The 17,124-nt window shown below is 42.9% G+C and overlaps 1 protein-coding gene across 2 annotated transcripts in view; it reads left to right on the top strand.

The window, feature by feature from the left end:
* Clnk (cytokine-dependent hematopoietic cell linker) overlaps window positions 1-17,124 on the top strand; it is a 178,919-nt gene that overhangs the window by 98,393 nt on the left and 63,402 nt on the right. For both annotated transcript variants that reach the window (XM_017599489.3, XM_006251108.5), the window contains exons 6-8: window positions 1,786-1,927; window positions 3,722-3,834; window positions 7,676-7,721. In XM_017599489.3, coding sequence (XP_017454978.1) covers window positions 1,786-1,927; window positions 3,722-3,834; window positions 7,676-7,721 — 301 coding nt within the window. The remainder of the gene's footprint in view (window positions 1-1,785; window positions 1,928-3,721; window positions 3,835-7,675; window positions 7,722-17,124) is intronic.

Raw genomic sequence — 17,124 nt, forward strand, 5'->3', positions numbered from 1 at the left:
CCACGGATACAGTCATGGCTATAAAGCAACAGCTTCAACTTTATTCTTTTTTTTAACCCTTGACTGTAAAACATTAAGAATCCAAATGAAAAGTTCCGGAGTTGTCTGTGAAGCAGAATTCTCTCTCCAGGGAAAGGATCCAAGCTCAGGTTCACGATATCCATCTATCCTGTGTCCTTTGGGACTCCTGGCATTGCACAGCAGTCCTTAGACCTTTAGGGCAGTCAGCATTTACAGATGTAATTTCATCCTGTCCCCTGGATTTCTCCATTAGGTTCAAATGAAGACTAACGTTTGTCCTAGGTCAAGTTGAGTTGGGCATTCTGAGATCCAGGGAGTTAAGGTGACTCCTGGTGGCAAGACACCATGACTGCCAGGTGCCTGCTTACACGGACCAGCTGCTGGCTGCAGGCCCAACCCAAAGGTGCACACTCAGTTGTGCTAACGCAACGAGAATGTATGTGCTGGGACTTGGTTCCCCTTCTGGCATCAACAGGCTACAGACCCAGACCTGTGATGAGGACACCTGTGAGCCTGCTTGGGCTAGCCTATCGAAATGCCACTGCCCAGGCTAGCCTTGAATCCAGACCATTGTCATTGACCTGGTCAGGCCTCAGCCCTGGAAACCAGAAGTCCAAACTCAAGGTACCAAAGGGTTGTAAGGACTATAAGGCATCTTCTGTGTCCTTCCTTTGGTGCATGGATGTGACTGGGATAGGGGGTGGTGTCATCATAGGAATTTGAGCATCTGCTTGTCAATTTTTATAAAAATTTCTGTCAATTTCCTGAGAAACACAGCTTGGATTCTTATATGAATCCTACTGAATACGTCCATCAATTTTTAACGAATTCTGTTTTAACAAGGTTAAGGCTCCAATCCATGAACAGCGAGCCTCTTCACATTCACTAGCATCTTCTTAGGTGATCCTGACCTCCACCAGCATGCCTTCGGATTTTTTAGCACAAGCTTCGCTCCTCTGGCCCAGTACACTCAAGCGTTTTGTTCTTCTTGATATGCTGCTGTCCTTCTTTCCTTCTCTCTTCTCTACTGTCAAATTGTTATCTGTCACTTAGAGAAAAGCTAATCTCTATTACAATTGCATAGAAGCAAGCTGAACCTTGAATGGGATTGACCATATATCCTTGCTGAACCTTTTTTTTTTTTAAGATTTATTTATTCTATATAAGTACACTGTCGCTGTCTTCAGACACACCAGAAGAGGGCATCAGATCTCATTACAGATGGTTGTGAGCCACCATGTAGTTGCTGGGATTTGAACTCAGGACCTCTGGAAGAGCAGTCGGTGCTCTTAACCACTGAGCCATCTCTCCAGCCTCTGAACCTTTTACACCTCTAAACTGTACTTGCTTTCAAGGGTCCTTGATTTTCCACATGTAACATCACTATTGACAGTCTCCCTGTGCTTTCTGGGGCTCACAAAAACATCAAGCCCACCAAGATGACTCAGAATCCTCTATATTTTAAAGTCAGCTCATTAGCAACTTATAGCTGCCCTATCCCCTCACAGCAGAGCAAGATAGGTCTTTTGAATGAATGATCAAAGAAATGAGGGTATTTGGAAGACATCTTTAGAAGTCTCCCTATCACAAGAATTGCGTTTCTATGTAAGATTCTAGACCACAGAATCTTAATGCCTGCTGCAAAAAAAAAAAAAAAAAAAAAAAGTCAGCATGGCTCCCTAAACCAGCACTGAGACTGAGACATGCCGCCTTTGTCCAAAACGGTCCTTCTCTTGGACTCACTCCAATGTTTCACCCACTTAGAGAAGGAACTTGGCTGTGATCCCAGATGGAGAAAAATGCAGCAGTAACAACGACTATGAAGACCCTGAGCTCCAGCTGCTGAGGGCGTGGCCGTCGATGAAAATTTTACCAGCCAGACCTATCCAGGAATCAGAATATGCAGGTATCCTGGGGCTCCACCCACAGCATCACATAGTGATTACAGCCTCACTCTGCAGAGCTCAGATGTTGGTCTGAATAGAGGCTTCACAGTAGAATTAACCCCAGAGAGCTCCTCTCAAGATGGTATGAATGGTGCATGGAGTCCAACTCTGTTCCCGCTTACTGCCACAGTCAGGGCAGAATTCTACTTGAGCCTTAGGCCTGTCCCTGCACTGGGAACATGGGAGAGGTGGGCAGACAGGAAGACAGGCATGTGAGACATAATATTACAGTCTGAATGGAGAGCAGGAAAAGAGAAAACGTTAACTCAGGTGATTCACTCTGCAGCTTGCCAGCCTAAAAATGAACCCAATACTTAAGCCCTACCCATCAGGATGGAGGACGCTGGCTTTGTACCCACTCTGTCCTTTATTCACCTGGACAGTGTCAGCGGGTTCTCCATGCCTCTATAAAGGGAAGAAAGAACTACACATGATGTCTGAGGGCCTGGCTCACAGACATGAATCTATAGAAATTTCTTTAGGGGGAATTGTTCTGTAAGAGGTGATGATGAACCGGTTAGTTGGCACACATCCTTAACTGCTGCACTTCAGATGCTGAAGCCGGAGGATCCCGAGTTCAAGGCCCGCTTGCCCTGCATGGTGATACTTTGACTCCAAACAATAACAACAAATACTAACGATAATGATTACATTGTATTCAATACCCAAAAGCATCAACTGACTATCTGGTCTGCAGTGGTCACCATTATAAAATGTATTGAGAGATAAATACATACCAGAAAAAGGCATAAGAGCATAGAAGAAAAAGAGGTAGATGGGTTTGGCGATAAGCTCCAGGGACAGATGTACTAACTTGTTTCCATAGTTGCACCCAGGAGGCTGACGCAAGAGAATGGCCACAAGGTTGAGACCAGCGTGAACTATACAGTGAGATCCAGACCAACCTGTGCCATGTTCTGAGACCCTGTCTGAAACAAAACTGTTATGTAGATAGATGATAGATAGATAGATAGATAGATAGATAGATAGATAGATAGATAGAGCAAGTGGATAGACAGACAGACAGACAGACAGACAGACAGACAGACAGATAGATAGATAGAGCAAGTGGATGGATAGATAGATAGATAGATAGATAGATAGATAGATAGATAGATAGATAGATAGATAGATAGAGCAAGTGGATAGATAGATAGATAGATAGATAGATAGATAGATAGATAGATAGATAGATAGATAGATAGATAGATAGATAGAGCAAGTGGATAGATAGATAGATAGATAGATAGATAGATAGATAGATAGATAGATAGATAGATAGATAGATAGATAGATAGATAGAGCAAGTGGATGGATAGACAGACAGACAGACAGATAGACAGAGCAAGCATTAATCTTCAAGAGTATTTCTCAGGTGCATGAACAATGAAGGGTAGTCAAGGCCACCTTTGGTAGGATTGCTGTGAACCAGAACAAGCAGGTCCACCATGAACCTTAGCTTCCTGCTCTGGCCGATTCAGTTGGGATCGTTTTCCTCTGTGAGAGTTTTTCCTTTTCCTCCATGGTGATCCCTCCAGCCACACTGTACACTAAAGAATATTTTCTTTCTTCCACAATAGTCCCTCTTTCTTCTACCCTCTTCCCTGAAATACCCCCACCCCCAAAAGAGCTGTTTGCCTGATACCTGAGCTTTTACGACTGTGAATGTGAGGATGTGTGAGTACCTCTGAGCTGCAATGTCCCAAATCTAACGGGCTTCAAGTTACAAGCTTACCAGCTTTCTTTTTCCACAGATACACGCTATTTCAAGGATGCAATGGAGGCTCCCCTTCTGTTACCTCCCAAGCCTTCTGTCTCCACTGAGAGGCAAATCAGGGATGTAGGGATGAATCCGCAGAAAGAAGATGTGAGTAAAAGGGGCCCTGAGAGGCTGACAGGGGAAAGGCACTAGCTAGCTCACAGACATATGCCCCAGGTGTCCTTCCACACTGCATTGTAACAGATGATGAGTCGGTCAGGAGAGGCTTGGGGAAGCTGAATTGTGTGACTTACGGGATCATGGGCCTTTGGAGAAGTCTAGAAGGAACAAAAATTTACATTTGATAAAGACTTATGAGTCAGTCACCAAGCTAAAGAATTTACACCTTATCTAATTATCATCGCATTCTTCAGATCCTGAATTAGAACACAAATCTCTCTGATGATAATATATCATTTTGCCAAGACTCTCAGTCCAGCATTGTCAACTATGAACCCGGGCAGTGAGAAGTCTCAGGATCATCGAACCTCTGCATCACCTGTCCAAACCAGATAGGAACATTCTATGTGCTGGCCTGAATGGTGATCAAGAGAAATCCCAGATAATTTTATGGAAATACCTTGTAAATGAAGATGTTCTAGACACATGCATAGGTTTTTATTTTTAATAAAATGTATAATATATACTTGTATATATTATACATGTATATTCCATACTCCATAAAAGCTCGGCAGTGTGGGCTCTTTAATCCCAGCACTCAGGAAGCAAAGGCATGCAGATCTCTGAGTTCTGAGTTCAAGGCTAGTCTGGTCTACAGATTTAGTGTCAGGACAGCTAAGGCTACACAGAGAAACCTTGTCTCTAAACGTCAAATACAAATATAAACCATATATACATACATACATATATATATGTACGTATGTATGCATGTATATATGTATACACACACACACACACACACACACACACACACATACACACGTACACTGAGATAAAGATGACCTACCCCCAGGTCTGCATGCCATTGGTGATGATATTCTGACACATTTCAGATCAGTGTTTCCTCTAGAGGCAGAATCATACAAGGAATATTATTTGCATTAACATGCCCTGGCTCCTCTCTTCTCACACTGAGTCCATTCACAAAGGTTGCAATGGGGGGGGAGCAAGAACTCATCAGCATACGTTGTACAGCTATACAGTCTCCCCTGTAGAATTTTGAGTAACATACTCAACCCTTGATGAGAACGTTTTAAAGGCTCAAGGCACAAGTAAAAGTCTTGTCAGTACGTGCCGTTCCAGCTCTACAGAACATACCCAACTCAAGGAAGTCTCCACAAAACTGGATCTCACTGGTACACTCATGGGTTTTTATGAAGAGGGAACTCACTGTTAGATTCTTGTCCCATGACACCATTCACTAATAACCAGAAGCATGCTTCTGCATAGGCCACCAATTCTCCTGGTGGCATGTCCACTCTGATCATTAGACTTGCCAATTCTCTTGATATTGACTACACACTAGCCTGTCTTGTGCTGACCTAACAGGTTATCTATAAGCCTTTGAAATCTTACATAAGACCCTATCTAAAGCCAACCATGGAAGACTCTGAGTCTCCTAGAGTCCACACATCTGCATTGCCTCAGTTTCTTCTTTCTGATGGGTCACTTCACAGCAGAACCATGATCCTGTCACTGCAAATCAGCTGAGCTGAGTGAGAGGTCAGGCGAGGAGAAAGGGTTGCCAGGAGAGAAACTTTCTTATTAATTAGGTAAGGCCTTGGCCCCGGTTCAGACAGTTTTTACTGATAAAGTAAGGAACTTTTTGTGGCAAGTAGATTAGCTTTTTCATTAACAACCTCATTTCCAGGAGCTGCTTCTTATTAGTTTTGAGATTACACTATCTGTCTACTGGATCTTCGATAACCCTTATGGAGGGCCTTTCTTATCTCAGTTCCTTGGGATGATCGTAACTTTGTTGCCCTAAAGCAGTGTTTTGCTGCTAAGCACTTACTGTATACCAAACACTGTAAGCATGAAGTGAGTCAGCACCCACAATCTAGCAGAGGGCCACACAGTCTAAGAGTGACATGAGAGGGTGGGCTTGATGTCTAGAAGAAGTGTGCCAAGCTATGCTCACCCATAATTATATGCATTGTAATCAGTAGTTCTTTCTCAACAGGGAGATTTTGCCCCAAAGGACATTCGTTCAGACTAGAGACACTTTTGGTTGTTCAAGTGAAAAGTGGATACTGAGTAAGCATTGTCCAAGGGAAAACACACCACACACCACACACACACACACACACACACACACACACACACACACACACACATATATATATATCACATCATAAACCATAACACACATGCATATGCAAACTACACACGTACACCAACACACACACCATACTACACACGCACATATATATACACTACACACACATATATACACTACATACACATAGACACACTATGCACACACCAACACACCATAAAACACACCATATTACACACACACAGATCTACCCACACACCAAGACACATACACACAAACACACCAATACACACACCATATTGCACGCTCATAGACAAACTATACACACACAAACACACACCATACTACACGCGCATAGGCACACTACACACACACCAATACACTATACTATACACACATAGACATACTACCCACACACAAACATATAACACATACTAACAACATACACACACACACACACACATGCTCACTACATACACACCAATGCATCATAACACACACATACTCACATGCTTGCACACTCACACATTCACCAACAGAAGTCACCAAAACCTTACACACACAGGCAGGGACACTGAGGAAACCCCATCGCGAAACACTAAACATGCAGAGTCCATGTACAGTGGAGAGGGCCTGTCTACTGCCCTAACCAGGCTGACAGTGGGGTGTGGTCAGAGTGGTGAATGGCCAACTCACAAAGTCAGAAATCTGCGGCTGCACAAAGAACACTCAAAAGCCATCCAGCAGCTGCTTGACAAGATAGCAACCGGAAGCTGAAGCCTCTGTGAAGGAATACAGGGTCACAAATAAATAAATAAACAAACAAACAAGCCCAGCCACCACTGTGTCCCAACCAGACTAGACTGCAGAATGGCAACCTCTCTGAGTGTAAGGACTGGGGCTCAGTAGATGCAGACCTGCTCAGGCACCTTGCCCAACCAATCAGCTTTTGTAAAGACAAACACTAAGGTCCCAGTGCTGACTGGGCAAAAAGTCTTTCCAAGGCATTGGCACTTTGTCATCATCTTCCCTCATTTCTTCGAATCCCATTGTCATTAACAGTTCTCTATGCCCCCAGCGATGACACTACAGTTGTGCTATGTCAGAGTGACAGCTCACACTCTGGGTGCACCACATTATCACACACACACACACACACACACACACACACCATCCTCACAAGGAAGTGCTTTGGTTTTTGTTTTTTTTTTTTTTCACCTCAATGGTCACAGAAAGGAGCTGAGTGAGTCACCACACCCTCACAGTTGGCGCGTGACAGAAATGAAATGACATTGCCTGAGCTGTCACTAAAGGTCACACTTCACTGTGCTGGCCTACTCTGGCCATGTACACTGGTCTTCATTATAATCCAGTGACATACACTGGCTATTTTCTCTACCATAAAGATGTAAAAGCTGAGACCATTAAGACCCTAGGTGCCAAGCTTTCACAGCTGAAAGAGGCGATGTGGGATTTCAAACCTTAGATTCCATACGAAATAGCATTCAAGACACCACAGTCTTCTCTGGTGGCAATCCATATATTTACAGATATTGAGCAACTGCTGACCATGTGCACACAGCAGTCTCGGAGAGCAGTAGACCCAGGGACACATGCATGTATGCCGAGGACTCTAGCCGTACACAGTAGGTAGACACCTGGTTGTGGCATGATCAGTTTAAGCTAACGGTGCCACATTGTCTCTTACAGGTGGACAAGCCTACCTCCAAGAATGTCAGAAGTCAACACTTTAAAGGTAAAGTCTCAAGAGTTTAAACCCCCATGGTCTACCTCCCACTGCTATGGTCTGTGTCCTGCTTGTGGTCACAGGCGCCCATACACTAGGAGCTCTGTTGAATTCTGCTCTGAGAAATGACTGTTCAATTCTGCAGTCAAGCACGCCTCCTGACTCTTTTACAGCCTTACCTTATTGACCAAGAAATTGATTGTGAAAACTCATATTCTGTTCTACATTATATGAGGGAGGCATTGTTTCAAAAACATATGGATTGCATTCAAATAAGTCATTTCTACAAGCACATGCCCTGAAAAAAAAATTACAAGATATTCCTATCTAATTTTAAAATGTTGATTAATGAAAATGAAAATGGGCTTTACAGCTTGAGGCAAAACAACTCAATTTGAACACAGAAGCACAGGTACGAGCCTGAAAGGAAGCAATCAATTCCACTAATGCCGGAAGCAGAAACTAAGGGCAGCTGGAGAAATTCCGGTATCCATTATTGGTCTCATCATTTTCCCATCTCATCATCTTCCCTTACCCCCATCACCTCTTACAATGTCCAGTGAAAAAGATGTCAGTCTCATAATTTACAGTCCCCCCGTAACTCAAGCCGACCAGCTTCACCATCCGTGTGCTTAGTGCTGAATCCCAACGTGTCTGACACACCAGGGCACCTTTAGGGAGGGAATACAGCACTCCCAATAGAAGACAGACGGTAAACAGAGAGTAAGGTAATCTAAGAAAGTGTACCTACAAAGAAACTACAGAAGTGTGCTGGGCACTGGGAAAGAACAAAAGAATGTAGATGCAGGGCCGACACCAACAGGGACCATCCCTACCCTAGGCCCAGAGAGATGGGGAGGAGCTACCGAAAGCCACAGGGGCAGGGGCAGGGGCTAGAGGCTGAGGACCTCCCAGGGAGGGATTTGTGTTAGTTTCCCATTGCTACAATAAAAAGCTGTAAGAAAGCCAACTTAGAAGGAGTAGAGGTGGCTTTCGCTCACAGTTTCAGAGATCTTGGGCCACATCCAAGTGATTCTGCTGTTTTGGGGCTGCGTGAAGCAAAGCGCTATGTGGAGAGAGTGTGCTAAAGAAAAATCCCATGATCTGAGGATGGCTGAGAATCAAAAAGAGAAGAAGGGACCAGAGTACCAACATCCCCAACAAAGACAGGCCCCCAATGACTTAACTTCCTCCCCTAACTCCTTCCTCCTTCCCAAGATTCCCCCAAACTCCCCCAAAGTGTCACAGGCTGACGACAAGCCTCTGCCATGAGTCTTTGGTGAACATGTAATATACAAAGGATAAACCATGACCAGAACCAGCAGAGTAAATAAGTGCCCAGCCTCCCTCTGCATCCCTACCTGGCTTCCCAGCAAAGTCCACCTGGGGCCACAGTGCTGATGGCAGAAAAGGAAGAGAAGGATGCTCACAGCAGGAAGCAGGGTGGGCAGAGCAAGGGCATCAGGCTGGGCTCAGCCTCTGCCTACCGTGAGACCTGCAGAAGGTGCCTAACCTTCCCGAGGAACACGTACCTCTTCAAGATCTCCTGCAGGCAATCCAGATGCCCACTCACTTCAGCTGTGGCAGCATGGGAGCCCCAATCACACAGGGGCAGGAAGGGTTCTCGTACCTCAAGAAGGACTCTAACACCCCAAACCCATCTCCTCTGCAATCTGCACAGACTCACAGACTCCTGTCTGACTCCATTGGACTCCCCAGTGTGACACGGAGATGCTGTCTTCTCGGTGCTTCTTAGATCCTTTAATAACAGCTGCTCTGCCCACTTGACTGCAGTTCCACTCTCTCAGCTGATGTGCTTTCATTCTTACAAACCCTGAGGTGAATTGTGCAAAGGCCTTTTTCCTTCTGACAGAGAAAGGGAGCAGAAGGCCCAAGGGCTCACAAGCTGAGGCCTGATCCTTCAATATGCACAAGCCTTCGGTGTCAGTAGCATACTCTACTCTTGTAATGAGAAGTGAATCGAGAACAGGGAACAGGAGAGTGATCACAGTGGCTGCTGTCCACCTCTCTAGACATCTACTGTCACTTTGATTTTCTTCCTCTCCTCCAAGTCTCACCCTCAATAAGCCTCTCCCCATTACCTCCTCCCCTTAAGCCCCTCACGGTTACTAGCTCACCCTAGCATGTCAAGTCTCAGCAGGACTAAGCACATCCTTTCCCACTGAAGCCAAATAAGGCAGCCCAGCTAGGGGAAGGTAATCCAGTAGCAGGCAACGGAGTCAGAGACAGCCTCTCTCCAGTTGTTAGGGGACCAAAATATGTAAGGCCAAGCTGCACATCGGCTATAAATGTGTAGGGGGCCTAGATCCAGCCCATGCACGCTCTTTAGTTGACGGTTCAAACTCTGCGAGCCCCTATGAGGCAAGGGTAGTTGACGCTATAGGTCTTCTTGTGGTGTCCTTGACCCCTCCAGGTCACTCAGTTGTGTTCCTAACTCTTCCACAAGTCTCCCTGAGTTCTGCCTAATATTTTGCTGTGAGTCTCTGCATCTGTTTCCAGCAGCTGCTGGATGAAGCCTCTCAGAAGACAGTTATGCAAGGTTCCTGTCCGCAAGCACAGCAGAATATCATTAATAGTGTCAGGAGTTGGCTCTCTCCCAGGGGTCTCAAGCACAGCCAGTCATTGGTTGCCCACTCCCTCAATTTCTACTCCATCTTTATGGTTACGTCTTCTTGTAGGCAGAACAAATTTAGCATCAAAGGTTTTATGGGTGGATTAATGGTTCCCTTCCTCCATTAAAAGTCCCACCTGGCTACAGGAAGTGTCCACTTCAGTCTCCATATCCCCATCTGTTAGAAGTATCAGCCGGGTCACCCCCATGGACTCCTGGGAGCCTCTCCTGTCCCAAGTCTCTATCTCATCCTAGAGATTCCCTGGCCACTGATTTCAGTTCTCTCTCCCAGCTCTCTCAACACCTCTGCCCCCAATTCGCACCACAAATGATTCCAATTCTTGCCACCGCCTTTCCTAGCCAATTCCCTCTATCCATCCACCTCTGATGTCTACTTTATTTCCCCTTCTGAGTGAGAGTCAAGCATCCTCACCTGGTCCCTCCCAGTTACTTAGCTTCTTTGGGTCGGTAGATTGTAGCATGGTTGTCCTGTACTGATTTAGGGTTTTACTGCTGTGGACAGACACCATGACTAAGGCAACTCTGATAAGAACAACATTTAATCGGGGCTAGCTTACAGGTTCACAGGTTCAGTCCATTATCGGCAAGGTAGGAACATGGCAGCATACAGCATACAGTAGGCATAGTGCAGGATGAGCTGAGAATTCTACAATTTCATCTGAAGGCTGCTAGCAGAAGACTGACTTCCAGGCAGCTAGGACAGGGGTCTCAAAGCCCACGCCCACAGTGACACACTTCCTCCAACAAGGCTACACTTTCTAATAGTGCCACTCCCTGGGCTAAGCATATACAAACCAACACATGTACTCAATGGCTAATATCCACTTCTCAATGCGTACATATCATGTGTGTCTTTCTGGGTCTGGGTTACCTCATTCAAGAAGATAATTTCTAGTTCCATCCATTTGCCTGCAAACTTCACGGTGTCTTTGTTTTTAATAGCCGAGTAGTATTCCATTGTGTAGATGTACATTTTTTTTGTCTGTTCTTCAGTTGAGGGATATCTAGGTTATTTCCAGTTTCTGGCTATTATGAATAAAGAAGTTGAGCAAGTGTCCTTGTGATATGGTCGAGCATCTTTTGGGTATATCCCCAGGAGTGGTATAGCTGGGTCTTGAGGTAGAACTATTCCCAGTTCCCTGAGAAACTGCCAGATTTATTTCCAAAGTGGTAGTACACGTTCGCACTCCCACCAGCAATGGAGGAGTTTCCCTCTTGCTCCTTGCCAGCATATGCGGTCACTTGAGTTTTTGAACTTAGCCATTCTAAAAGCTGTGGATGGAATCTCAGAGCCATTTTGATTCGCATTTTCCTGATGACTAAGGACATTGAACATTTGTTTAAGTGCTTCTCAGCCATTAGAAAAATCCTCTGTTGAGGAATCTGTTTAGCTCTGAAACCCATTTTTAGATTGGTTTATTTGGTTTGTTGAGTTCTTTATATATTTTGGATATTAGTCCTCTTTCAGATATAGGGTTGGTAAAGATCTTTTTCCATTCTGTAGGCTGCTTTTTTGTCTTGTTGGCAGTGCTGTTTGCCTTACAGAAGCTTTTCAGTTTCATGATGTCCCATTTATTAATTGTTGATCTTAGTGCCTGAGCTACGGGTGTTCTGTTCAGGAATTTTTTCCTGTGTCAATGTGTGCAAGGCAGTTCCCTTCTTTCTCGTCTATGAAATTTAGTGTATCCTGCTTTATGTTCAGGTCCTTGATCCACTTGGACTTGAGTTTTGTGCAGTGTGATAAATATGGATATATTTTCATTCTTCTACATGCAAACATCCAGTTAAACCAGCATTATATGTTGAAGATGCTTTCTTTTTTTTTCCCATTATATGATTTTTGACTTCTTTGTCAAAAATGGAGCATCCATAGGTGTGTGGGTTTATTTCTGGGTCTTCTATTCAATCCATCAATCAACCTGTCTGTTTTTATGCCAATACCATCTGGGTTTTGTTACTATTGCTCTGTAGAAGAGTTTGAAATCAGGGGTGACGATACCTCCAGAAGTTCTTTTATTGTACAGGATTCTTTTAGCTCTCCTATGATTTCTGTTTTTACATGTGAACTTGAGGATTGTTCTCTCAAGACATGTAAAGAATTGTGTTGGAATTTTTATGGGAATTGCATTGAACCTGTAGATTGCTTTTGGTAAGATGACCACTTTTACTATGTTAATCCTGCTGATCCATGAACATGGGAGATCTCTTCTGAGATCTTCCTCAATTTCTTTTTATAGAGACTTGAAGTTCTTTACATCTTGGTTTTTCACTTGCTTGGTTAGAGTTATACCGAGGTATTTTATATTACTTGTGGCTATTGTGAGGGTGTTGTTTCCCTAATTCCTTTCTCAGTCCATTTATTGGTTGTATAAAGGAAGACTACTGATGTTTTCTATTTAATTTTGCATCCAGCCACTTTGCTGAAGTTGTTTATCAGCTGTAGGGGTTCTCTGGTAGAATTTTTTAGGTTACTTCTGTATACTATCATATCATCATCTGTAAATAGTGATACTTTGACTTCTTATCCCCTTGATCTCTTATTTGTCCTGTTGCTCTAACTAGGACTTCAAGTACTATATTGAAGGTATAGAGTGTGGAGAGCCTTGTTTTTGTCCTTTATTTTAGTGGAATTGCTATAAGTTTCTCTCCACTTAATTTGGCTTCCTGTATATTGCCTTTATTGTGTTTAGGTATGTGCCCTGAATCCCTGATCTCTTCAAGACTTTTAACATAAAGGGGTGTTAGATTTTGTCAAAATTTTTTGCAGCATTTAATGAAATGACCATGTGGGGGTTTTTCTTTCAGTTTGTTTTTATGGTGGATTACATTGATAGATTTTCTTATATTGAACCACCCTTATATCCCTGGAATGACGCCTACTCGATTATAGTGGATGATGTCTTCAATGTCTTGGATTTAGTTTGAGAATACTTTACTGAGTATTTTTGCATCAATGTTCATAAAAGAAATTGGTCTGAAGTTCTCTTTCTGTGTTGACTTTTTGTGTGGTTTAGGTATCAAGGTAACTGTGGACTCATTGATTTTTGGCAATGTTCCTTCTAATTTTAGTTTGTGGAATAGTTTGAGGAATGTTGGTGTTAGCTCTTCTTTAAAGGTCTGGTAGAATTCTTCACTAAAACTATCTGGCCCTGGGCTTTTTTTGTTGTTGTTGTTGTTGTTGTTAGAAGACTTTTAATGACTGCTTCTATCGTCTTTACGGTTATAGGTCTATTTATATAGTTTACCAGATCTTTATTTAACTTTGGTAAGTGATATCTATCTAGAAAATTATCCATTTTGTTTAGATTCTCCAATTTTGTGGAGTATAGTCTTTTGAAGTAAGACCTAATGATTCTTTAAATTTCTTCAGTGTCTGCTGTTTTGGCTCCCTTTTTATTTCTGATATTATTAATTCGGATATTTTCTCTCTGCCTTCTAGTTGGTTTGGCTAAGGTTTTGTCTATCTTGTTGATTTCCTGAAAGAACCAACTCCTGGTTTCCTTGACTCTTTGTATCACTTTCTTTGTTTCTAATTGATTTCAGCCCTGAGCTTGATTATTTTCTGCCTTCTATTCCTTTTGGGTGTGTTTGTTGTTGTCGTTGCTGCTGCTGCTGCTGCTGCTTCTGCTGCTGCTGCTGCTGCTGCTTCTTCTTCTTCTTCTTCTTCTTCTTCTTCTTCTTCTTCTTCTTCTTCTTCTTCTTCTTCTTCTTCCTCTCCTTCCTCTCCTTCCTCTCCTTTCTCTCCTCCTCCTCCTCCTCCTCCTCCTCCTCCTCCTCCTCCTCCTCCTCCTTCTTCTCATTAATTTCTTTGTGAAGGTACTTAGAGCTGTGAACGTTACTCTTAGACTGTTCTCATTGTGTCCCATAAGCTTGGTACGCTGTGCCTTCAATTTTCATTGAATTCTAGAAAGTTTTTTTTCTTCCTTGACCCAATGATCACTGAGTAGAGAGCTGTTCAGTTTCAATGCATTTGTAGGTTTTCTGTTGTGTTTGTTGTTGTTAAAGTACAGCTTTAATCCATGATGCTCTGATAACACACAAGGGGTTATTTCAATTTTCTTGTATCTGTTTGAGGCTAGTGTATTGTCAGTTTTGGAGAAGGTTCCATAAGGTACTGAGAGGAAGGTATGTCCTCTTGTGTTTAGGTGAAACATTCTGTAAATATCTGCTAGATCTATTTGATTCATGACCTCTGATAGTTTCATTATTTCTTGTCTTGTTACTATTTCAATGACCTGTCCATTGGTGAGAGTGGGTGTTGAAGTCTCCCACTAATTAATATGTGGATTCAATGTGTGGTTTAAGCTTTAGTAATGTTTCTTTTACCAGAAAGAGCAACCCTTACATTTGGGGTATAGATATTCAGAATTAAGACAGCATCGTTTGATGAGTATGAAGTATCCTTCCCCATCTCCTTTGATTAATTTTGGTTGAAAGCCCATTTTATTAAATATTAGAGTTGCTACTCAATCTTGCTTTTGGGGTCCATTTGCCTGAAAACCCTTTTTCCAAAGCTTCACTCTGAGCCGTCTGTCTTTGTTGCGGAGGTATGTCCCTTGTGTGCAGTAAAATGATGGATCCTGTTTCAGCAGCCATTCCATTAACATGCGCCTTTTTATTAGGAAATTGAGTCCATTTATGAGAGATATTAATGATTGGTAATTCCTGTTATTTTGACATTGGCTATAATTGTGTGTGTGTGTGTGTGTGTGTGTGTGTGTGTGTGTGTGTGTGTGTGTGTTTCTCTTCCTTTGGCTTGCTGCTGTGGGGTTACTTATATACTGTGTTTTCTTGGGTGTAGTTAGTCTTCCTGCACTGGAGTTTTCCCTCTACTATCTTCTGTAGAGCTGGGATTGTAGGTAGATATTGTTTAAATTTTATTTTGTTAGGGAACATCTTGTTTTCTCCATCTTTGCTGATTGAAAGTTTTGTTAGGTATACTAGTCTGTGCTGATATCTGTAGTCTCTTAGAATCTACAAGACATCTTCCCAGGACCTTCTTGCTTTTAGAGTCTCTGTTGAGAAGTTGAGTGTAATTCTGATAGTTCTTCCTTTATATGTTACTTGGCCTTTTTATCTTGTAACTTTTAATATTCTTTCTTTGTTCTGTACATTTAATGTTTTTATGTGGCTGGAAGATTTTCTTTTCTAGTCCAATCTATGTGGTTTTCTCTAAGTTTCTTGTATGTGTATAGACATATCTTTCTTTAGGGAAATTTTCTTTTATGATTTTGTTGAAAATATTTTATAGGTGTTAGAGCTAGGAATTTTATCCTTTTTTATTCCTATTAGTCTTAGGTTTTTTTTTATGGTGTCCCAGATTTCTTGGATGTTTTGTGTCAGGAACTTTTTAGATTTAGCACTTTTTTGACTGATATACTGATTTATTCAGTTGTATCTTCTGTATCTGAGATACTGTTTTCCATTTCTTCTATCCGGTTGGTGGTACTTATGTCTATAGTTACTGTTCTCTTTCCTAGGTTTTCCATCTCCAGTATTCCCTCAGTTTGTATGTTTTTTTTTTCTATTTCCATTTTCAGGCATTGAACAGTTTTCTTCATTTCCTTCACCTGGTTGATTGTATTTTCCTGTATTTCTTTAAGGTGTTATTCATTTCCTTCTTGAAGAACTCTATCATCTTTGTAGGATTGGATTTAAGGTCATCTTCTTGTGCTTTAGCTGTGGTAGGCTATCTCAGGCTTGCTAAGTGTGATAGCTGGGCTCTGATGGTGCCTTATTCCCCTGGCTTTTGTTGATTGTGTTCTTATGCTGGCCTTTAGTCATCTAGATGTCCCTAGATATTGGCTGAATATTTCTAGCAGGACTCCTTGGGGAGGCAGGCAGTGCTATAAGTCAGATGATGGGGGTCAGGGATGAGGGGCCTCAGCTCACCTCAGCCTTCTTGCTCTAGGTGGACCTAGCAAGCAGGGGACTTGTGGAAGAAGGCTCTAATCTGGATATTTCTGGGACCCTGTAGGCCTCCTCAGGAAGGCTGGCAGTGCTGAGGGCCAGAAGATGGAAGTCAGGGGACAGCTCTCAGCTCACCTCTGCTCTGCTGTCCCTTCTTTAACATTGCATCAAGTCTCAAGATCCCGCAACAGAAAAAACTTTGAACAGTAAAGAAAGATAAAAATCCCAAGGAAATAAAGAATCCACTTAGTTTGCCTCAGAGCTTCTTAGTAGTTCTAGAAAAAGGGAGTCAAGCTCCTTTATAGAATAATAGTCTCCCATAACAACATAGCATGTCATTTCTCTCTCTACCTCCTCCTCCTCCCCCTTCCCCTTCCTCTCCCTCTCCCTTCTTTGTGCTTGTGGTTCAAGATGTAAGTCCTCAGCTTGCAGCTCCAGCTACAACATATCTGTCACTTTCCCACCATAATGGACTATTACCTGTCTGGAAACTAAGTCCAAATAAGCACTTCCTTCTACAAGTTGTCTTAGTCATGGTGTTTTATCACTGCAATAGAAAAATGACTAAGATACACAGCTACAAAAATCTAACTGCTTTTGAAAGTGATCCCTGAGTGTCATGTAAGGGTGTCACTGGGGACGGTAACTCAGGGAGAGCAAGGCTCACTAAGGTCAGGAGAGGTTTATGGAAAGGCTCTTCCACGACAGTTGCTGCCTGACTGTAGTCCTTCCCCACACTCCTAGAACTGATGGTTCTCCAGCATCGCCCTGGGAGCTTGGGTACACAAACAGAAAGGAGGAGATGACCACAGCAGCCCTGCTTTTAGGATCAGGCACCTGGAGGGGAAA

Source organism: Rattus norvegicus, chromosome 14, assembly GCF_036323735.1.
Source record: "Rattus norvegicus strain BN/NHsdMcwi chromosome 14, GRCr8, whole genome shotgun sequence".
Classification (NCBI taxonomy): domain Eukaryota; kingdom Metazoa; phylum Chordata; class Mammalia; order Rodentia; family Muridae; genus Rattus; species Rattus norvegicus.